At 47.3% G+C, this 22,456-nt stretch overlaps 3 protein-coding genes across 3 annotated transcripts; 2 read left to right on the top strand and 1 right to left on the bottom strand.

Annotated features, from left to right (window-relative positions):
- The first annotated feature begins 1,647 nt into the window (after window positions 1-1,647).
- LOC131286933 (E3 ubiquitin-protein ligase TRIM37-like) lies at window positions 1,648-3,731 on the top strand. Its single transcript, XM_058315944.1, has 4 exons — window positions 1,648-1,747; window positions 1,825-2,892; window positions 2,963-3,154; window positions 3,416-3,731. Exons 1-4 carry the CDS (start codon window positions 1,728-1,730, stop codon window positions 3,666-3,668), a joined length of 1,533 nt encoding a protein of 510 aa, XP_058171927.1. The 5' UTR covers window positions 1,648-1,727; the 3' UTR covers window positions 3,669-3,731.
- Window positions 3,732-15,816: 12,085 nt separating this feature from the next.
- On the top strand, window positions 15,817-16,634 carry LOC131289769 (probable cell-surface antigen I/II). The gene is made up of 2 exons (XM_058319079.1): window positions 15,817-15,943; window positions 16,225-16,634. The coding sequence occupies exons 1-2, from the start codon at window positions 15,817-15,819 to the stop codon at window positions 16,632-16,634; spliced, it is 537 nt and encodes a 178-aa protein (XP_058175062.1).
- Window positions 16,635-19,599: 2,965 nt separating this feature from the next.
- LOC131289768 (uncharacterized) lies at window positions 19,600-20,958 on the bottom strand. Its single transcript, XM_058319078.1, has one exon. The coding sequence runs from the start codon at window positions 20,956-20,958 to the stop codon at window positions 19,600-19,602; it is 1,359 nt and encodes a 452-aa protein (XP_058175061.1).
- Between the last annotated feature and the right edge of the window lie 1,498 nt (window positions 20,959-22,456).

Genomic DNA, 22,456 nt, shown 5'->3' with positions numbered 1-22,456 from the left:
CACGCATGAAACGGTGCCTAATGCAGTGCACGAAGGTTTATTGCACTTGGGCCATGAACTTGCACGATGGGGATCACTTCCTGGTACGCCGTTTTCGTTTTTGCTCGCGTGTGCCGGTGAAAACGGAGGGGGGAAACGCAAACTGCACGCTGCAGTCATTTTCCGCGCAAATACATACACCAACGCGTGCGCGTGATTCTACACTCGCGTATTTGCGGATAATCCGCACGTTTCTCGTGTAAGGAAATAGAGCGACATTAACCGATCCACGCATCGCGGCGATGGCCTTTGTGAAGCTGTTGTAAGACGATGTTCGTTAACTCATGTGCAGTGATTAGATGAAGCAGTGTTGGTGGCCCTGGGGATGATGCGATTGGGAAATATGTCGGAAAATCCCGGTAAATAAATCCAGTACCTTTGGGGTAGTATTGAACAAATGTATGCAGACATGAAATCCATCCGCGAAGTGATACCGAAAATCGGCAGATTCAACATTGATTTTTAAATGTTTTTCTAATGCAAAATTATATAATAATTAGCTACCAAGGATGTATCCAATATGTTAAAGTTACTATTCATTATAATTTAGAAAAAAAATTATATATTGCAAAGGAAATATTATACAATTTTTAATGAAAGGTTGATTTCCTTTGCTTCATGTTTACTCAGGCAATCAAGTGTAGTTTATGCTGCTCAGTTTACTTTCCAATTAAAATGATGACTTGTTCAGTCTCTTGTGTGTGTTTTTTTATAATAGATTAGTATTCATATACTTTGCCAAACTTTGAAGTTCAAACTACTTTGCGCAGAGCTCGTTGTACATCGGTTTCACGATGTTGATACTTCTACATACTCTACAAAACCCATCTACATAGTGCATGTCTCAAATCCTACACGTCCGTCTGAGGCAAGGCCATATTTAAGGTGATTTCGCTGTCATTGTATGACAACGAAATAAAAGTACTATTTGCAGATCTTCAACTTAGTTAGCATTTGGGCGAATTTGCGGCCTTCAATGCAATGACCAGTCGTGTTGTTACATACCTTGGCAGAAATATGTTCCCCTCTTTCGCCGTAACACAGTGAGTAAGCTATGCTCATTAGTGATTTTGGTGGTTTTGGTCGCGAGCCTCATTTGCTCGGAAGAAGTTGACCGCGCTTTGCTTTCCCGACTCACATTTTAGTCCGCATTTACAATGCGGGAATTAACCGCGGTCCCATTAAAAACTGGATTGAATTGAAATGTCTTGAAAGTTTACATGATCGGTGCTAATTGCTTGGGCAAACTCAAAGCCACTCTATGGGTAAATTTGTGGACCGCTTCTATCAATAATTAAAAATGTGAGAAATGAAAAATTAACAGTTTTCCCATAAAAAGAAACAAATTAAATTTTTCATTTTTTTGGTTATTAGTTTGGAATAAATTGGTTCCATTTCGAACAAGGATTGGATTTCGATAATTATTATACCGACATATTATTTCCCTCAACATGAACCCTGCCGTTAGGATCGGAGCTCGGTTTCCGAACGTGAAACAAAGGTTTCGATAATCCGTTGTCCTCAAGTGATCTCGGTGCCATTGCGATGTGAAAGGTCGATGCGATAGTGACGTCAGTTTGTATCACGTATCGAGTTTTAATAGTTTTGTTTGATGTTTAATAGTGCTTTTGTATCATCAATTTGTATTTTGAATGGTTTAATATTTGTGTGTGAATTAGTTTGCAATAATGCATCGATCATTTGCTAGGTAAGAGTAGCTAGGAAAAACTAGAGCGACTACATAACCAAACAAATACATTGTCCTGTTCCTGTACGTTGCCTCAGCTCGAGCCTCGATATGACCACTTCTGCTTCTGGCGCCCGGAGAGAATCCCGCCGGTCGGGCACATCTACTTCCTCGCTTTCGGCAGCCGGCAGCAGTACTTCGTTTGTGGCCACACCTGCGCACACCGAGACGGCCAGCTCATCGCCCCCCTGGTCGGTGGCGTGTGCCTGCCGGCGGAAAAAGTTCTCACAACCCGGGAAAGGAGGCAGTGGCCGCAGCCCGGATAGTCGCCGTCAGCTGATGACCAGCATAAATGATATCTTCAAGTGTACGATTTGCTTTGGTGCGCTGAACGACCCCCACCTGTGCCCTCGCTGCTCCAAGATGTACTGCTACGGTTGCATCGACGAGTGGCTCGAGACCGGAGCTAGCCAGTGCTGCCCAAACTGCAAGCTCGGCCTGCGGATGGACCAGCTGGTGAAGGTCCGCTGGTTCGATGACATCGAGAAGCTGCAGCGCAACCTGGACACTGGGGGTGACCGAGTTGATTCGAACACTCGGCAGCCGGAGGATCCCGAAGCCGAACAGGACCTTTGCACCCGTCATGGCAAACCACTGAACTTTTTCTGCTCGTCGTGCAATGAGTGCGTTTGCGAGGCGTGCGCCACGGATGCAGACGACGGGCGGCACAGAGACCATACGTTTAAGACGCTTCACGTGACGTACGAGCATCATGTGGCCGAAATGAACGGTGAGCTAGAGAAGGTGGAGCATTACCGGGATAAGCTGGAGGCGCTGGTGGACAAGATCGACCGGAACATAGAGCTGATCGGGCGCGTGAAGGAAGTCAAGATGAACGAGCTGGAGGAGCTGATGGAGGCCGCCATTCACAGCCTCGCCCAACAGGAGAAGGACAAGATGACGAAGCTGAAGGCGCACCGGGATTTCATCGTCGGCGAGATGTACTTCATCGATAATCAGGTGACGCGGCTGCGGTGCGAAATGGCCACCCGTAGTCGGTCGCAGGTGATCCAGATGAAACCGAAGATGGTCGACTCGTGCAATACGATTCGGTCGGTGCCGATACGGGATTTCAAGCACATTCGCGTGCCGGCCAGCTTGAAAATGTAAGATGGGGATGTGCTACCACGGCCGATATTTCTCAGTGAACTGACTTCCTTGGCGGTCTCTTTTCAGCGAACTACCGGTCATCTACGAGACGGGCATCTTCGTGGTGCAGAATTTTTCCACGTTCGACGACAACAAGGTGGTCTACTCGAGCGAGTTTTCTGACTGCCTAGGACGTAGCTGGCGCATCATGGCGTGGTGTGTGATATCCGAGGATCATTTCGGCATCTATCTGGAGCTAATGAAGGGTTTGCCCTGCTGGTACGTAAGATAACCATACTTTATTCCCAACATGTTGTGCTGCTATATAGTTGACAATATTTATCTTTCGCGATTTGAATAATTTTTTTTACCTAAAAATGAAATAATCGTCTTAAAGAAGGATGTTTCTCCTATATAAGCAGTTTTCGACTCTTGCATTATTTATTTTTGCATGCCATCATTTTTTACAAGTATTAGAAGCAAGCAACAAAAATTTTCATGGCCTTAACATTTAAACCCAAATAATCTTTCTTGTTCCAGGATGGAATGCACCTTCCAGCTCATACACGACGACCCGGCGAAGACGATCAGCAAGACAATCCGGGAGTACTTCGATCGCACCCCCCAGAAGGGCTGGGGTTTGCGGGACTTCGTCACGCTGAGCACCATCGTGGACGACCACTACCTCCGGGATAACGATTCGCTCGAGCTGCTGTACCATATCCGGCCGTGCCATGGCGGCGATGTGTCACATGCCTCCGAAGGAGATCTGTCACTGATCAGCGAGGACTAAGCTATGAGGGAAGATTGTAAGGCCCGGCTAAGAGCCGATTGGTCAATTTTACACTTTGTTGACTGCTTGGGGACAGTTTTTAAGAGGAGTAATAATGATAAGAGTAGCGGAATAGATAGAATGTTTGAAACATGGTTTAGAATAAATATTTCACATGCTTCGAAAGCGGAAAATCATCGTATCAAACATAGTGTAGTACAACGAGTCTTTCTCATTTATTGTTATCATCCTATCGAAGACTGAATAATAGACACGCATGAAAAAAAACCTAGATACTACCAAGAGGCAGCAGTGGTGATAACATTTGTGAGAATGGTGTAATAACAAGAAAAAATAAATCTATATAAAATACATCAAGCAGTAATAAAAAAAACTTTAAAAATACCCAAAGTAGGAAGGAATCGATGAAAGAAAGTGACGAATTAAAAAGATTACCTCAATTCGGCCGCTTCAATCACAAGGCACGTGCAGGTGACTTAACGCTGGACAATCGCGAAAAGTAAAAGTGTCCATCGATCGCGAAATTGCCAAAGTGACCCTTGGTGTAGTTTTGGGCACTGTGACCAGGAGAGGGTGTTTCGTGAATGGCATGGTACGCATCCGGATACCGTACTTCGACACTTCAAGTCCCTCACTTCGCGACTCTAGCTCCGGTGGCGTCGACGTTGGCAATGGTCCTTAACGGCCCGGAAGCATTCACGATAAGCCAATGAATGGCTCCGTTACACACGTCTGCTGGCTGGAAGTACTAGATGATGATCAAAGCGTACGCAATAACGTACGGGGGAGTCGATACCGGTCAGCGTGTCGATGACGAAAACGGGAAGGCGGATGTCCAAGACGTCGCCGTGATCGAAGAAGAGGTTTTCGAGCATCGTCACACGTGAAAGGAGCCTCGGATTTATGTGTGCCTTGGTTGCATCGATGGCTGGGACCGCAGGCTGGGAACGGAGGCTTCCCCGGAGGCCGTAGATGATACTATGGGGGTGTAGTGCGATGATGATCACGTGAGTGGATCCATCGAGCCGTTTTGAGACGCAGTCTTGTGGCTACTTCGCGAAACGAACCAGGAAAAGCTAAGGTAAACTGACAAAACACCTATAAAATATGAACATAAACATGGAATGTCTGGCGCATACGGAAATGCAATGCAGATGCGACGATTTAAATGCGCTTTGCTCTTGGATAATCCACTAGAAGCATGCCATTTAAGATAACCTTTGTCTTCGAGTAATAGTTGAACGTGGGATTTTTGTTTAACTGGCGAAGTAGCGAAGTTTCTACACAAATGTTAAAATGGCTGGTGAACCGACACTTAACACACGTCGGGCAATGAAAGAAACGGAGAGAAAGGGAAAGAGAGACAGTGCGGATATTGAAACTGTAAACTAAAAGATGTATCTAATCTAACATCTTATCTAATTATGTAAGGAAAGCAGATGCCTCTCGATGGCCGAAGTGTGACATAAGTTTGGTGCACTTAGCGAAAGAGTAATTATTTCTCCATCCCTAAACAGCGTGGTTTAGAACAAGCAAAACGTTCGCTAAGCTGTTTTTTTAGTTCGACATAATGGAATTATGAAATAATCCGACACATTAGCGACACACTCTCTGCATTGGCAGGCGAACATTCGCCATGCCGCGCGACTGAAGTAGCTCAGATTCGACGGGTTCATACCCCTTATGGTAGGGTAAAGCTCCCTTTTGTTGGTATCTGTTTTAGCTTATTTTCTCAAAGAACTTGAACTATAGGAGCATTTCATGGACCTGCAAGAGGTTTTGTCTAGATTTCTATTATTCTTACATAGATTTTCTGATACCTAGTGGACGATTTCCTTAGCTTTTACCGAACCATGTAATATATTTGCTAGTTTAAAATATAACAATTTACTGCCGTTACCACTCAGTAAGATCTTCCCTACGATAATCTCCGTGATTTGAGCAACGCTTCGTCTCTTGAGCCAACGCGCTCAGCTATTCCTCCGTTTGTCTCGTCCAATAAATCGCCGAAGTCAAGCTGTATAGCTTGGATATGAAACTGATACAAATTTTTGGAATTAATCAAAACACCACATCCAACTTTACTATGTCCGCGAAACGTTATATGTCACCCAAGAGGATCTGTAACTGACCTGGAAGACTAAGGTAAGACGGAATTAGGCACCGTTGAGAATCAATTGGTTCATTTTAAATTGTATGGACTGCTTGTAAGCTGTTTTAGAAAGGAGTTATAAGGAAACGTATAGGGGAGTAGAAATAACGTTCAAAGCATGGTTTAGAGGGTAAGTTGTCGTATCAACAATATTTTAGTTTGACTAGTCTTTCGCATTAACATTATCTCATGTAAGACTGAATAATTGCCACGCATGAGAAAAAAATCCAAGAGAGATAATTTTGCGAAATTGATGTCGACTATTCGAAATTGAGTCGATTGGAAATATAGAGCCCGTGTGAGGTGCAGCGAATCGTGTACTTTCAATGTTCCAACCAACTGCTACAACTGTTGGTCCGTACAGCATAATTCCATCCACAATCAACACTTGAGGAAGGGGACGCAGGCTCGAAGCTCCGCGGACGGAGGAATGTGCAGGTGACATAATTTTGATTTTTCTCGCTTCTTTTTAAGCGACTTCCCACCGCCAAAACTCTAACCGAATGACTGACTACTTCCAGCTTTCCAGTTTTCGTCCCGATGGGATGTCCATTAGAGTGGATGATTTCCCTTTCCTTCACGCGCTCGTTTTATCGGACCTGAAACTTCAAACAGGCATGTGTGTAATAAAATTAACGATGCCCAACACGAAAGGAGAAGATGTCGGTCGGCATCGTTTTAGTTTAGTGATTTTTTTGTCAATGTTCTGCCGGCCATTCACTTTCGTATCGAAATAAAACAGTTTTAAACGCACGCATTGTTAAGCGCAAGCGGGCCATCACCTTGGGATCGTTTTTGCACGAAGCGTTTAGCCGAAAAAATGGTTAAAAACATGTGAAACTTGGTTTGTGTGTGTGTGTATATTATTTTTTGTTTTCATTGGAAAAGTTGAAAATGAAAGGAAAAATCAAACGACTATCTTACGAAAGGCTAGCGCTGGTTATTGTCCAAATTTCTGTTGGTTTATCGCATTTTGGTTATCGCTTGTTTTAGATGCCCTTTTTTGTCAGTATGGGATGGATTACAAAATCAGCCTTATTGAAAAATGTGTATAAAGGAGGTACGATAAAAAATAGCAATTTAATGGATAATCTAATTTTTCCTAAATTTTACTGACATCTTCCAATTTCAATCATTCACACAGTATTATGGACTGCTCGTAGCCTTCATCGATTGCATGCATGTTTATTCCATTTTCTTTTAAACCTACGGTTGAAGCGACGAACCCCCGGTTTTAGAGCGCATTGATGCCTTTCGTTTGACCGTCCATTATATCTTTTACCAAGCAAAAGAAACTCGTGCTTGCAAATTGGCCGCAGCTAAGTTTGCCATGAAAGGTGGCCGAGAAAAGGAAGACTGAATTGTTCTCTTGTCCTACTGAAACGTAGCGAGCAACCTTGAACTAGTGCACCGTACTCGGACAATGCCGCATATGAGACTTATATTTAGTGCGTTGAGAATTATGATGCCACATTGAGCGAGCTATGCTTAAACAGTCAGATATGGAAAAATCGGCTTGACTTTAATTAGATGATCGTTACCTTCGGCATGATCGGCAGGGTTACACATTTTAGGCATAAGATGCTCCCAAATCCTAAATGCACGTACACACGAGCCATCATAGGGTTCCCACTCAGCTGTTTTCGCTTCCGACGTGCGCATAACGTTGGGGATGCATTGGTTATGGTGCCAGGCAGTGGGGTTATATGGGCACAATCACCTAGTTTGGCCCAATGCCCTGGCGACCCAGTGTGGTGTTGAGTCTGCTCACTCAACACATATTGCGGCTTGCAGCGAACCCTTCAGAGAATGTGAATGTCTTGTACTTTCTTTGGAGTATGGGGGGCTTTGAAATGCTTATTTATTTGTAATAAGGTTTGTTGTGTTTTTGAGATTTTTCTAACAGTATAACAAAGATATAATTAAAGAGGAACTCACAAACATAGAGCTTTAAACTATTGCCCACCTATCATTTCTCATATAAACTTGTACATTATCTTGTAGAAAAAAATCGAACATTTATTATTATCTAAACAACTTTATTGCCAATTGTTGAGCGCATCCATAAGCAAATAAACAAACAAACACCCATTCCAGTCGACAACCCACTTGAGGGTTAACATTCAGCAGGTTTTAAAGCGTATTATCTTTCGTGCAGTTTTTGTCGATCGTCGTGAGTAATTTTCCCACTGCATGGGCTTTTCCCGCCCCTTTTCGTGAGCTGTTACCGACTCGTAGTTTGTTGTCTTTCACCTTCACTTTTCTTTCCCGCGGACAGGATCATCAAGCCACGAAAAGCCTCTTAAGGCTTTTAAAAAAGCACCCTTTGCCGTGGCTCTGCTAAACATGAATTGTTTACGCTCCACCGTTGGGACCATTGTGAAAAATTACACATTTTCCGGCACCTTCCCGTAGCATCCAAGATGAAACAGTTTGATCATTCTGTCGTGGTTTATTTTCGCTTCCTTCGTCTGTTTGTCCGAAAGCAAACGAAGTTTTTCCTACCAGCAACTACTGACAGAAGAAATAACTCATCTTTGTATCTGCACTCACTGTTTCGTCGGCTTAATTCCGTTGGTTTAATTTATTTTCGTTTTAAATTACACCGGGTGGGATAGTTTCCACCGCTTTGATTTTCTCCCTTTACTTCTCGCGGGGTCCATGCGGTGGGGCAGGGTTGGTAAGTAAATCACAGCATTCACGGTCTCTTTCACGTGCACGTCTTAATATTTCCATTTGGGGAAGGAAAAAGAAGGTAAACCCCGGTCGGGGGATAAAAATGAAAAATAAATCGAAATAATTATGATCTTGCGCCGACTTTTGCCGCTTGGAATGGGAGCGATTTGTTTTCAACGGGGTACGAGTGCAATAATTGTGCTTCGCTCCACCTAGCACCCCGGGGGAACGAAGCGGGATGCTGCCGCCGGAGGTCTGGGTTTGTTTCGGATTCGTTTTTCTCCCCCGCCTCAACGTTTGCTACAGCAACTACTGGGACATAGGTGAGGGAAGTGCTCTCTGTCCGATCCGTACCGTCGTAATCGAGATCGTGAAGCATGAAAAGCGTAAAATGACACCCCCATTCTTGGGCATATAGTTCGAACAATGAAAAAAAAAAAAAGGATGTTTATAGCGTAGCACCATAGAGGGAGAGAAAGAGCAGAGAAACACAGAAATAGTGGGGGCGAGATAGGAGGCGTTGAGTTGGTTGTCGATAGGAAGCAGTAGATGGTCGAGATACTTAAAGCTGACGTAATGCTAATGTTAATGAACGATAGTATGATATAATTTGTGGCGCTCCGAAACTGTACCATACCCCCCCAGCCGAGCAAAGTGGGGGGTGTGCTGAAGGCGTGGGCGGCATGTGGCCTTGCGCTGCGGGGCGGGTCGGGATGATGGCGGGTGGGTCCCGTTTTTCTTTGCCAAAAGATGGATCGTTAAGATCGACGCTGATTAGACGGCCGCGGGAGGAAGTCCACCCGACCGCGGGGAGATAGTATCGTTGTTATGCATTATTCATGCCAAAATTATGCACTGTTTGAACGGCGGTAGAAACAAGGAAGAAGAAGGTAGCCGAATTCAAACGAGCCGGTAAAAGTAACGGCTGAGCGGAGAAGTGTTGCAGCAAATAAAAATGTACTTTCGGGCTTTCGAGCATGCCGTAATTGCGTGGGACTTCTTTGGGGCCAGCTTGGGATGGGAAAGCGGGGCTCCCGAACTGTTTAGCCAATCTTCTGTCATTTAATTTATGGCTGCTCGATCATTTGCTCGTAATTGAGGGGCCTTTGTGGGACCGTGGTACCGGTTTCACAACGGTACTGGTCGATGGATTGGAAGCGGTGCTGGGCTAATTTTGAAATTTATCGTTCGGTACAGCGAATTCTGCCAGTCAGATAATGATAATTATGTTTTAATTTCACTCCATTACAACTTTGAACCAAACCGGTTAATGATGTTTTTCTATCGAAATGAAATGTGTTAAGAAGATAAATAAATTTATTTTGTAGTAACCTGATCGGATAATTATTTTGACCTGATTCTTTAACAGGGTATTCGGATCGAAAACTAGTGAGTGAGTAGGTAAAAGAGTTGCTACTCGTAACAGCTATTCGAATTCGTAATAGTGGATCGAAACAAAAGAGTTTATGAAAGATTTATGAGTCCCTAAAGAGATTTTACTCACTTTTGGAATTAGAATCGTTAGTAGTGACCGGGATCGCTACTTGGGATCCTAAGAAAGGATTTTAATCGCTGTGGACTATCAACACTTTCTCACACTCAGTACCTCTTTTGGGACTCGAATTTTTGTTAAGGATTCAAATCCTTGTAGCGAGCAATAACTAATTTTTCGCATTTTAAACCACAAACGAATAGCTAAAAGATTCGAATCATTGTGATAATTGTTCAGTTTCAAGCAAATCTCTGTTGCTATTCTCATTACTAACGGAGATAAACGCATGATGGTTGCTGATGATCGTTTTTCATAAGGATTTGTTGGTGACATACTTTCTAATTGAAAATCATCTTTGTTTTATTTATTGCCAAGTTTCAAGTAATTAGAAAAATGCATAAAAAGTAATGAAATAGATTTTGGTTCTGACTAGTTTGAATGTTCGCTCGTTGTTATTAATTTCACGTTATAAGTAAATTGAACTTTCAATTAAAGACTCTAACAAAAAACAGGAAGTGGACAAAGCTTTCGCTGGCAAATAGTGAACCCCACCGGGCACTGGGCCACTTTGACCACTTGCTCAATTTAAATTTAATTGATTGAGGAGAGCGAACGGAGGCTTTCCAACCGAAGATAAGTTTTCCTCCGCGTTGAGGACACTCCAAATCGGAACCCTTGCGCATCGCCTCATCAAGCTGGACGAGTGAGGAACGAGCTGTGGAAGCTCGTGATCGAACACAAACTCGAACATCTTCATTGGGCCAGCCGGTTCAGCTTTTTCTCAGCTCATTAGCGGGCCCCATTCACGAGCGTTTCGATCGACGGCTTGTAATTATGTAACAATAGCGGCATGCAGCTGCCGGCTGGCGGTTGGCGGAAAGTGCTGGAAAACCACTCGCCGTCCGTGCGGGAAAACCGGTGGCAGCTTGAAAATTCCACTTCCTGCACACCGGTGAGTTCGGCAGCCGATCGTCCGGCAGGCGGGTTGAACTCGAACACTCTGGTCAATCCGATGGCCGTCCTTTTGTCCGGTTCGACCTTGAATCTCTGCACCGACCACCCGACGCATCCGCGTCCGCACTGGCGGTACGGTTTAAGTTGAATTTAATTTGCGCTCACCCTCGTGCGAGTGTTTGCCTTTTCGACATTCGCATTGTCCTCCCCCCCTGCGCGAGGGGATTTTTTCCTTTAATTTCATTTTCTTTCACCCCCTTTCATAGCTGCACTTGACTCCGCAGGAAATAAGACACGCGAAAATGAAAAGGTGAAGCACAACGTCCAAACCAAGGACTAACGTACAAAATGGCAAGCAATGGATGGCTTGGCCGCGGTTCATAGCGCCCTCGGGGTAAATTTTCCTTTCAAAACCATGACGCGACCGCGGGATCGGTCAGCCGGTGACATCTTCCAAATGTCGTGTGGTACGCCGAAGGTCTCCGGTCGCTCTAATACTCGACCCGGCTTGCAGATGGACCAGTTTTTGAAGTGTGGAATAAAACTTCACTCAAGTAGCATTTCGACGGATCAATTTATGTCACCGTGAGTGGCCGACGTCAGGCCGGTTGCTACCGGGGGTTTAGAGTTCGAGGGTCCTGTACTTCAGCGCGATGTTCTTCTTTCGGAAGGTTTAGTGGTTGTAGTACAACCAACGCAGCACACTCGGATGTAGCTGTTTGTATTCGAAACGCTTTAAATGCCGTAATAGGCTCAAGTATCGGTTATACGTGAGCACTTGACAGTAGCCTGTGCCAGTTATTATTGGTCACTACGGATTCATCCTCCGGATCGTGATCGTTACACTTCGCCAACGCCGCTGCTAAGCTTAACAAGATCTTCGCTTACGCCATTCTAGCCGACCCGACTTGGAAGATCCTGCACGAGCCGGTGCCGAACGCGGGACTCCAAGTGAAGGGAAATGAACATATAATAAAACCACAATGCAGCAACAAGAAACGGTAGACACGGGAAATGGCCACCGCAGCAAGTGCGTAGCCGGAGAGGTGAGCGCGCGGAGTGTGTAATTATGCAAGGTCAAACGGTTAAGACTCTCGCTTTCAAACGGCGTACTGCGAGCCGAGGAGGCATCCCCATCACCATCATCATCATCATCATCGTCGGTAGCATCGGCGGCATCGGCGGTTTGAGTTTGTTTGACCCGACCGGGGCGCCTATCCTCGCTCCGAGCGGCGCCCTCGAGAGTGAATCCCCCCCGAAGAAAGATTGATGGAACAAAGTGATGATTTGCGTAGCGGATCGGGTCCGCCAAATTCGGTCCGAGGGTCGTGCCACCGTGCTTGGCCCGAGTGTGTGTGTGTGTGCGTCTGTTAACCTGGAGGGTTGTTTTCAGGTTAACCGTTCGCGTTGCACTCGTAACTTACGGCTTCAGCAAAATCAGTTCAGTAGGCGAGCACCGAGTCCTCCAGCGTCCGCTCCGGTAACCTGGCCTGGCGTTATGTAAATTCTACAACCCTTCGATGGTGGCGTGACGGATGGGGTCTCCCAAACGATGCGGCCTCCGCACTGAGCGCCAGAAATGCGGCCCATCCGCAGGCCGCAAAAGATCGGGAAGTGTTTTGCTGCCGGATCGGAGCGATTGGTGCAAAAAAAAGGGTATTCATCTCGAGCGAGGTCGGCCCCGAATCGATTCCTTCTGCTTCTGGCTGAAAATAGCAGCGCCTTGAACCAGTCAGTTTGGCGAACCCTTCGTCAAACGGCGGCCACGAACCGGCAGAAAACGCAAATCGGACACGGTGTCTCAGGGGGAGATCTCGTGATTCGTGCCGCCAACTTTCTGCCAGCTTTCGTCGAACCGCTTGCCTCGGTTTCCAGTACGAGATGCATTCCCCCCCCCCCATACAAGCCAAGCGGTCGGAAGAGTTTGATTGAATTGTTGCAAACGGAGTCTTTTTTCGGAGTCGCGATCAATCCACTGCACGCCAGACTGACAGGCTGGCATTGCTTCGAAAGATGTTATTCAATCCGATTCCAGCACCATAACGCTCGGGAAAGCGAATGATCTTTCGCTTCGGCCAGAGCGAATGATCTTTCTTTTCCCCCCAAAGCGCTAGGAAAATGGCACCATCAGCAGAACCCGGTTTGGCAAACAGAAGGACCAGTTGCCTGTAGGACCAGGTCCCTTTGGTCAGATGGTCGTATAAATCTAAGTCACCTTCGGGAAATGTATAAACTCGACCGTGGGTGCACCATTAACGGCGAGGACGAGCAGGGTAGTGTTTGGACGCCATAAGTATACCGCACCGTGGCCCTTACGCGACGATAAGTGCTCTCGAAGGGCGACCTTTAGCCGACCGGGCCGTGTCCGCGTTCGTGTGCCCGACGGAAAGATGAACCTACGCTGGCTTGCATAATAGAGGAAGTGAAAAGCTGGGGAAATCGGTTGCTCAAGAAGGAAATGTAATATTGCAATGAAGGTTCGCCCATGTAGGGAATACAAAAGCGACCGAAGGTAATTGATGGGCGGGCAAAGACAAGGAAAATGGGAGTTAACGAGAGCGTGGCAAGGAGATTTGACGGAAAACAAATAAAACATCGATCCATTAGGATCAATTCTAAATGTTAGCATCGTTCAACCGGCAACGCTGAGGAAAGAAAGCTCACCGATATTTAATGTAATATGAACAATAAATTATATAAACTATTTGTATGGTCAGTTTTTGTTATCCGTGGTATAAGTTCTTCTATGATTGTTGAAAATGTTATTTGGCTCAGCAGCTCAATCAGCTGAATAGTATCATATTCTTGGCAAATCAAAGACAAATTTTTAATAACTTGTGTCAAGACCCGTAAATGTTTCTCGAAGTGAATGCGATTCATTCTTCAAGGTGAACACCCCGCATACCATTTAACAAAACGTGTCCTTCGTATCGGAGTATCCTTAATTATAAAACATGCTTATACAAATTATATTTGAATGAATATGGGTTTTCAGGATCTAACTATGAGGTTTGATAATTTTAACGTTTAATACAAGGCTCTCGAAGGAATCCCGTTGAGCCTAAAATAATCTTTATTAAACTGTATGGATTCAGAGTAATCAAAATAAATATTTATAGGCAACGTTGCGTGATACGGTCAATTATTTAGTTTTTTAATCGCTGATAACGTTGACTACGTTAGACGTTAATAATAAAACATTTTCAGAAAAGATGTCAATCATTAATCTGAAAGCGGGCCAAACGTAATGAACAAAACATTTTAAAGAGTGACCGACACATCTTAATTAAAGAAAAATAAATATAACTTACTTAAATTTGTTCAACCACAGCATGCTTCCTAAATCTAATGACCATTTCTCAAGAGAACAAAAAACCGCAAAATCGCTGAAGACGAGACGGGCACAACTTGGTACACTGCCTCATGGAAGAATGCGGCGTTCGAATGCTGGAATGTGATCAATCAACCGACCATCGCGTAATGTCAACCCGATTAGCCGGACCGGTTGCCGGTGGGCCCGGGCGAGCGCACGTTTAGTTAGAAACGCATTCATCCAACATCCACATGCTGGGTTTGATCGTTGTGTCGTAATCGGTAATCGGTACTTGGGCCCGTTTTTTGTCACTCTCTCTCTCTCTCTCTCTCCGCTTGTCCAAGTCTGTCGGCCTAATCTTAGTCTATGCTAAATCCGCGTCGCGCAGAGTTTGTGTGTGCGTTTTTTTCCCAATTCGTCTCTCGTCATAACGCACATTCTCCTCCGGCGCGTCGGGGACGGAAGAGATTGGTTACCTTTCACCGAAACGGCAAGCCATAAAGCGTGGTCGGAATGGCGGGAATTCGCACCCGGGACCGCGCCAGCAGGTTTCCTGCCCTTGGCAAGCGGGGAGCCACTGGTTGCGCTTTTTGTTTTTTGTCCGCGACCGTAGAACCACCGAGAACCACCGTGCGCCGTCGCGCGCGCGAGGAAAGTGAGAAGAAGATTCCCTTTCGTTCAGTGGTGGCTACTGTTCCGTTCACCGTGGTTCACCTGGTACTGGCGAGCCCCGGACAGCCGTCATCTTTTATTGGCCCGCTTGCATTATCGCATTTGTCAGTGGTGATTAGCAAAACTATCCGATTAATTCCACCTGCGCGTTTCTTTTCTGATCTCACCAGGGGGAAGCGGGTATCTGTGGAGTGGAGTGCCTACCCTCCGGAAGATTCATCTTTCGAGCTTCCCCGAGCCGTGATGTGCTCCTCACCGTTGAAGCCCGTTTCGTTTGATTCGTCTTGCAGAATTCGGTTGTGTTGCGGTTTTGGAGTTTCGCCAGTGGGGGGCGGGAAATACCGGGGGAAAGGGGAAGAGAGGTTCCCAGCGAAGCCGGAGAAGGGTCACCGCGGCGGTACACAAACAAATTCACTCGCTCCATACCACGCTGCAATGGTGGTGGATGGGTTCGCGAATGGTAGTGGATGCCATCCCGAGCCCATCTTCAACAGCATCCTCGGTGTCCGGCCGGGCGAGAAAATCCGCCGTGGAAGGGGTGGCGGGAGCGGGGAGGGCCGTGTGGTTGTGTGCGCAAAGATGATGCCCCGCGTGCTGTGTGGGGGGGGGAAAGAGACGATGCTCGTAGCCAGCGATGTTCGGTTCGGCGGTGGGTCGCGTCTTCGGATGCTGGCCGGGCTTCGAGGGTTTTCTTTCGTTTCTTTTTTCCCCGCACAATCACCGCCTCGGTAGGTATAAATAATCAGTGCACCGCCAGACTAGGCAACAGTTTCATATTGTGCATTGTTCCAGTAACATTAGCTACAGTTGCCCAGTTTCGGTCGCAGGCTGTGTGTGGTGATCGGTTTTCCAGTGCGTTTCGAAAAAAAATACCCTCGGAATCAGAACGATGAAGGTGTTCGTGGTGTTAAGTGTGGTCCTGGCGTACGCCGCCGCTCGTCCGGAGGCCGGATTCTCGTCGTACTCGTCCGCACCGTCGTTCACCTCGATCGGCGACTTCGGCGGTCCATACTCAGGTCCGTAGAGTGTCATTCAAGTGCCAGCGAAAATAATTCCAACCAAAGGCATTGTAATAGAATAGTGAAAAACATATGTGTACGATTCAAAACTAAGGAAATGATAGTAGAAAAAAAAGATTAGAAAAGAAATAATTACATTCTGATTTGGTTAAATTTTGTGATGTAAAATTAATCTCAGGAATAGTAATGTCAAAGCCTCTTAAGAAAAAATAACTAGTGCTACGTTTTTTAAGTTGACGTGAGTCGTAAACTAAGCCCCTTTCCGTTCTCGCCAGCAGGTAGCAACTCGGGTGGCGGCGGTGGTTACAACTACAGCCCGGCCCAGCAGGTCGTGCAGAAGCACATCTACGTGCACGTGCCGCCACCGGAGAAGGAGGAGGTCTACTACCCGCGAGTGAGCCCGGTCGCGCCGGCCCAGAAGCACTACAAGATCATCTTCATCAAGGCGCCGAGCCCGCCGGCCCCGAAGGCACCGATCATCCCGGTGCAGCCGCAGAACGAAGAGAAGACGCTCGTCTACGTGCTGCACAAGAAGCCGGAAGAGCCGGAGGACATCGTCATCCCGACGCCGCCCCCGACCAAGCCCAGCAAGCCGGAGGTCTACTTCATCAAGTACAAGACCCAGAAGGAGAAGCAGTCGCAGCCGAAGCCCGAGTACGGACCCCCGGGCCAGTCCGGACCGTACTAAAGTGGTACACGCACGCACGCACATCCCTACGCCCCTGCGGCCAGTGTATACCCGTCCCCTTCCCAACACCCGCACAACCTACTTACAACGCACGAACGGACTTCAGGACGAGAACACGCGAGAGCGAAAGAGTTTGGCGCAGTTCGCCGAATGGACTAACGAGATTAAACGATCGCGGTGCGCGGGACGGAAGTGGTCCGTGCACCCGATCGGTCGTCAGTTGGTGGACCTTCCGCTCGTTGCGGCGCTTCCCGGTGTCAACGAGCGGCAAGGACTACGACTGGTGTCTGTATATAGACCACGTAAAGCACAAAACATTGACATGCAACGGTTTCTTCGATCGAACCTTTTCTTCGCTACGCACTGCTTGCTTTCAGAAAAACGTTAGGAGGTCAGATAGGAGAAAGAACAACAAACAAAATCTCGAAAGGATAACACCACAGCAGCAGCTTACTGGGTTTCCGATTAATTCGAGCGGCAGGTGGGGAAGAGAAGAAAAAGAACATCAGCGAGAGAGAAAGCCATAGTCGTTACCATTTTGTTATTTAATAATGTAAGGATATCGCATACGCCGAGCGATGTGCCGGCGGTTCTTCGACCTTCCGGAGGATCCCTTGGCACACCTCGAATAGAATAAAAAAAATAACGGTGACAAATTTTTTATAACAAACACAAATGTTTCTCTGTTTTCTTTACTGCCTTTTTTTTTGGGATGGTAATAAACTTCTTTATTTCAGGGCACTTGACAGAGCGTTCCGCAATGCTCTACGTCAATCGACCCGCACCGACCTTCGTCAAATTAAGTTGCTGAAGATGCGGCATGGCAATGCGTGACCGCATGACCGCAACATATCTTGCGTTTGGGGCCAACACGTGAGAAAACTAGTTATTCGATACAAAGAAGAAGCAACAAATCACAGTAGAGCAAACAATCGACGAGTCAAGGAAAAGTGTAATTCCTATTGCCGTCATCGGCTTGAAAGCTCGATTGATCGCCCGCTGGGTACGAGGAGGGTGGAAGAGGACGAGGGACGGATTATAAATTCTATTCGTTGCCAATTGGAAGCACTTATTGGAGTGTTTTGTATCGGCCGAAAGATTGTGTCGTTAATGGATGTTCAAGGATATGCGTGAGTGTGTTTTTCCAATTAAAATGGTTGGAAAATCCTAGAACACGGTACGGCTGTTTGCATTTACCGCGTGCGAGTGGGTAACCTATGACCCGATGGTAAAATTCAATAGACATGCTTGGTCTTTTACTTTCAAGTGATGAATTACAATGCCAAGATACACCTTTCAAAATTTAGATAGTATAATGTGTTAGTGTTTCATGATTTCAGCTTTTTTTTTCTATGTAGCTGTTATGCAATATTTTGCTTCAGCTTTTGTATATATCTTGCAAAGGTTTATAAAGCTTGTACAAGTCTTTTTGATTTACAACTTTTTAGATTTTTTATTAATACTATGATTTCATTTCTTTTAATTGATTTTTTTTCTGGGTAGTCTAATCTACCAAAGTTTCATGATTTTAGCATTTTACTTTTTCCATTTTACTTCTCTGATATTTTGCTTAATCTTTTGCATTTGTTTTACTCGTTTTGTATACTTTGAAGCTGAAAAAGTGTTCATAATGAGATTAAAGATAAAATATTTTAGGTCTGTGCTAAAGACACGTTAAGACGGAGCGTAAATGTTTTAATATTACATAAACTAACGTATTATGGAAAATTTGGTTTTTGGTTAAAGTTGAGAGAGGCATGCTTCTTTTAAAATCAGTTTCTAAATTGAAGAAGTTTAATTGGCATAAACTGCCACGAAGTGACTGCGGCCGCCGTGCTTAAGGAGTTTGGCGCGAAAAAACAGAGATACAGAGTGAAGGGGAAAGAAACAAAACACACATGACGAGTATGATGTGAAGTAAGTTGTACATCGGCCGCGGCCACCTTCGATGGTGATCGGTCATCAAATTCGAACGTCGTTCGGTTATCTGGCACCTGTTGCGTCAAGGCTCGCCGGCTGACACGGGAAGGGAACGCTGGGTGCTGGCTGCGCTAGGTCAGTCAATTTCGAGCGACAAGAAGGACGCAGTAAAACATTAGCGAAATTGGCGAAACAAGGCATTCGATTCGGCCCGGGAAGAGCTCGGAGAGGTTAATTGGAAAAATCGTCATCTGGAATGGGGAGGAGGAAGACAAAAACAAAACCCCCTTAACGGGTGAAAGAAAGCAAAACAAAAACCAACATGACCTCCGAAGCGTGGTCGGGCCGCACGTTGTACACCGTCGCCTTCGGAGGCGACAAATCGTGGTCAATTCGCGCCACTAATTACCTACCTACCGATCTGTGGCTGGGGAAAGCGGGGATGGTGACGAGGCGCAATGGTCCGGGGGGAAGTGGAGGACATCAACATTATCAACATGGGACAGTGGAAGGAGAGTACGTATGTTGTACGAGGTAGATGAGGTACAGTTGAGAGGCTAGCGAGTCATCATACATGCTTGCATTCTCTTTCGTCCGAAAGGATGGTTGTTATCGATCATTGGGCCCTTTCACAACCGGACTCGGCTCGGCTCGGCGTGGATCAGGTGGATTTTGTACGGTGGAAGGCGTTTGGGTAGCTAACGCACGTGCAACTGTCGGTTCGGATTGCGTAACCGTACCGAGGGTGAAGATGCTACTGGATGCAAGTCAATACGATTAGCGCAGAAGAAGTGACAGAAGACTTATGTATTAGCTAGGATTTTATTCATAACCCTTCGCGAAATGGACGACGAATGTAGATGGGACTCGTGGGGCTGGAGGAAAACTGGGCAGGAGATGCCATAGAACTGTGAACAAGCTCCTACAGCAGGAAGGTACGTCTGAGGTTGGTCGTCTACTGTTGGTTCCTAATGAACCTCATGAAGTGTACTAGAAAGGATGCTACTATCGCTACTTGTAACTAAGGACGTTCTGCCGACTGCGCTCAGAACACGTTGGAAATGAAGGCATCCAGCGAGCCTCCATCGTTGACCGTGAGCGGAGCGCTGGTAGACTTGCTACACTTGCTGCTGCACGGCTTTTTGGTACCGCGCTGGCGACCACCACCGGCCGAGTAGCCCGAAAGTCCGACGTTGCTCACTTTGATACTCTGCGATTTTCCGTGGGCGGACGGGGCAGCCGACGAGGATAGGACGGAGTGGACGGTGGTCACCTTAACCGGGGCCGGCGTGCTGCTGTGATGATGGTACGAGCCCTCCGTCACGACGATCGGCGCAAAGCTGGTGCTGAACGAACCTCCGTAGCCGGTCAGATCCGAGGCTTCGAATCCGGCACCGACGTTGAGGCTGCTGGCCGTGCTGCTTCCTCCGTACGATACGCCTGAGGACGCCTTGTGCGACTCCTCATGATGATACGTGTGGTGATGCTGTTCCTCCTTCTTGGTCTTGTACTTGATGAAGTAGACCTCGGGCTTGCTGGGCTTTGCCGCGACCGGTGCCGGAACAACGATCTCCTGCTCGAGCTCGGGCTTCTTGTGCAGCACGTAGACGAGGGTCTTCTCCTCGTTGACCGGCTGCTGCGGTAGGACCACCTTACCGACGCTAGGAGGCGCTGGTGCCTTGATGAAGATGATCTTGTAGTGCTTCTGCTTGGTGTAGGTCGGCAGGACCACCTTTTGGTGAATCTCTTCCTTCTCCTCCGGCGCGACGTGCACATAGACGTGCTTGTGGACCTCCTCCTTGACGACGGGCTGCTGTACGTAGTGCACGGTGGCCGGTGTATGGTGGTCCTGATGGTGATAGTGCGACTGCTGATGCTGATGCACGTCGGTGAAGTATTCTACCTGAGGCTGTACATGATGGTGCACCTCCTGCGTGACGACCTTCGGCTGTGTCTGATAGTGGTACAGTGCGGAGGAACCACCAGACACAGACTCTTGGACGTGGGCGGTCGGCACGGAATGGTGCTGTTGCTGATGTCCTGCTCCTGCTCCAAGGTACAACGACGACAGGCCCGCCGACGACGACGACGACGACGACGACGAAGAGGATGATGAAGACGAAGAGGACGATCCCGAATGACCAGCCGTCACTTGAGGCGTGAAGTAATGTAGCTGGCTGTGCTGGTACGGGCTCAACTGCTCGTGGCTAGGCTCTTCACAGTCTTCCAGTTCACTCGGGCCGCTCACAACCGCCGACCCGGACCCGAACGATAAACTAGCACTTGAGGTCGCGGCGCCATGGCCGGAGCCGGAACCACCATGCGGAGTGTAGTAACTGTAGCCTTCCGGTCGAGCACTGACCAGGGCAAGTACTAGCGCACTGAACACCACAAAGCAACGCATCGTGCGGTTCTGATGGTTCTATCCACTAAGAATGACTTCGCCTCACTTCGAAGCCTTCGATCACTCGATGGTCAAGATCACTGTTTGATGGTGCGTGTCACTGTTTTGATTCCGCGTCGAATCGCTCGCCCTAAAACCGATCGCCAAAATCTGAACCCCAACGTACGCCGACCGACACTCCCTGGGTACTGTCCAAAAAAAGGTACCACTGCTCCAGTTTTATACGGCGCACGCCGAATTCGTCCTCCAGGCGTCCTCCGCCGTGGAGGTCCTCCGCCGACTTACTCCAAGCACCCGATTATCACCGCTCGCGACACCGGTTCGGGCGGGCTTTTACCTCGCGCTGTTCTGTTTCTTTTTTTCCTTCTTTCTTTCTTCCTTTCCCCACGTCTGTCTTAACGGTTGTGTCTTTTCGATCTCGGAAGGACATCATGGGCCGGCCGGGTCCACATGCAGCAGGCGGGCATTGCATAATAGCCAACTTCACCGGCGTTGGTGCCCCCGAAAAACCGAAAAACTGTAGCGCGTAGGCATGCCGTCATCGGTTTTGCGCTCCTGCTTACTCCTGGGCGCTTGAAGAAACCCTTCGGGGGCCCGAACTGAAGTGAACTTGCCCTGGACTTTAGTGCGATTGGTTTCCCCTTTTTCGGACCGATCGAGTTCGAAAAGAGAAAGACTGTCGACCGGCAAGTGGCGGGGAAATGCGAGCAAAAGAGGGACCCGGTGCGCACTGGCTGGAAGCCCCCTGTTCGGACGTAAGTCACCCAAGCAGACCATTGAATACCAATTAACAGGTTTTGTTTCGCTTTCGCGATCCTCGCAAGAAAAGGGTTCCGATGCATCCAAGGAGAACAACATCCGTACGGCTGGGAATGAAGGATAATCTCTGCCTCGGGACGAGGGTTATCTGTGACCCGTGAGGTCATGTGTGAGAAATCGAACTCCACCTCACTAGATCCCTAGCCGGAGGCCGAAATAAGGTGCTAACCGGTTCGTACCGTATGTGGATTAAGGGCATCGAGCTTCGGCCAACACCTCCGAAGGGTTGCAGATAGCCTGCCGTCAGATTGATTGGTTCATTTACGCGCGTGTTTAATGGACCGTATCAATCAAGTGCACCTATTACGCATAACTCGCCTGCTCCTATCGTGGTTCGGCCGAGTATCGTTGACAGATCGAACCGGTACGGCCGATCTGACAGCTTGGATTATTGCCGAAATGAGAGTGGATCACCACAAACAGTCCGGTAGTCCGGCCGGTGTTAGCGTGACTTTGATTATGTTTGATTTATGCGCGTCTGGTTTAACCGCCCATCGGCTGACCAGTCCCATGACGAGGTCACCACACTCACCTGTCCCAGACGCTGAGGTAACCAGCGTGTATGCATGACGTGTTAAGCGGCCGCATCAGCGTGAGGCAAAGCAACAATTCGAAAGGTGGTAGTACTTTCTTCGGATCGTAAATTTTGGCGAGTGACGTAATGTTGTGCCATTCGAAT

The sequence above is a fragment of the Anopheles ziemanni genome, chromosome 3 (assembly GCF_943734765.1).
Source record: "Anopheles ziemanni chromosome 3, idAnoZiCoDA_A2_x.2, whole genome shotgun sequence".
Classification (NCBI taxonomy): Eukaryota; Metazoa; Arthropoda; class Insecta; order Diptera; family Culicidae; genus Anopheles; species Anopheles ziemanni.
This window is presented reverse-complemented; position numbering and strand designations above follow the sequence as displayed.

Bases quoted from the DNA above. Each gene is read 5' to 3' on its own strand.
- LOC131286933 (XM_058315944.1), top strand. From the start codon at position 1,728: ATGCATCGATCATTTGCTAG. The intron at 1,748-1,824 runs GTAAGAGTAGCT...ACGTTGCCTCAG, and splicing joins ATGCATCGATCATTTGCTAG to CTCGAGCCTCGATATGACCA. The intron at 3,155-3,415 runs GTACGTAAGATA...TTCTTGTTCCAG, and splicing joins ATGAAGGGTTTGCCCTGCTG to GATGGAATGCACCTTCCAGC.
- LOC131289769 (XM_058319079.1), top strand. From the start codon at position 15,817: ATGAAGGTGTTCGTGGTGTTAAGTGTGGTCCTGGCGTACGCCGCCGCT. The intron at 15,944-16,224 runs GTCCGTAGAGTG...TCTCGCCAGCAG, and splicing joins CTTCGGCGGTCCATACTCAG to GTAGCAACTCGGGTGGCGGC.
- LOC131289768 (XM_058319078.1), bottom strand. From the start codon at position 20,958: ATGCGTTGCTTTGTGGTGTTCAGTGCGCTAGTACTTGCCCTGGTCAGT.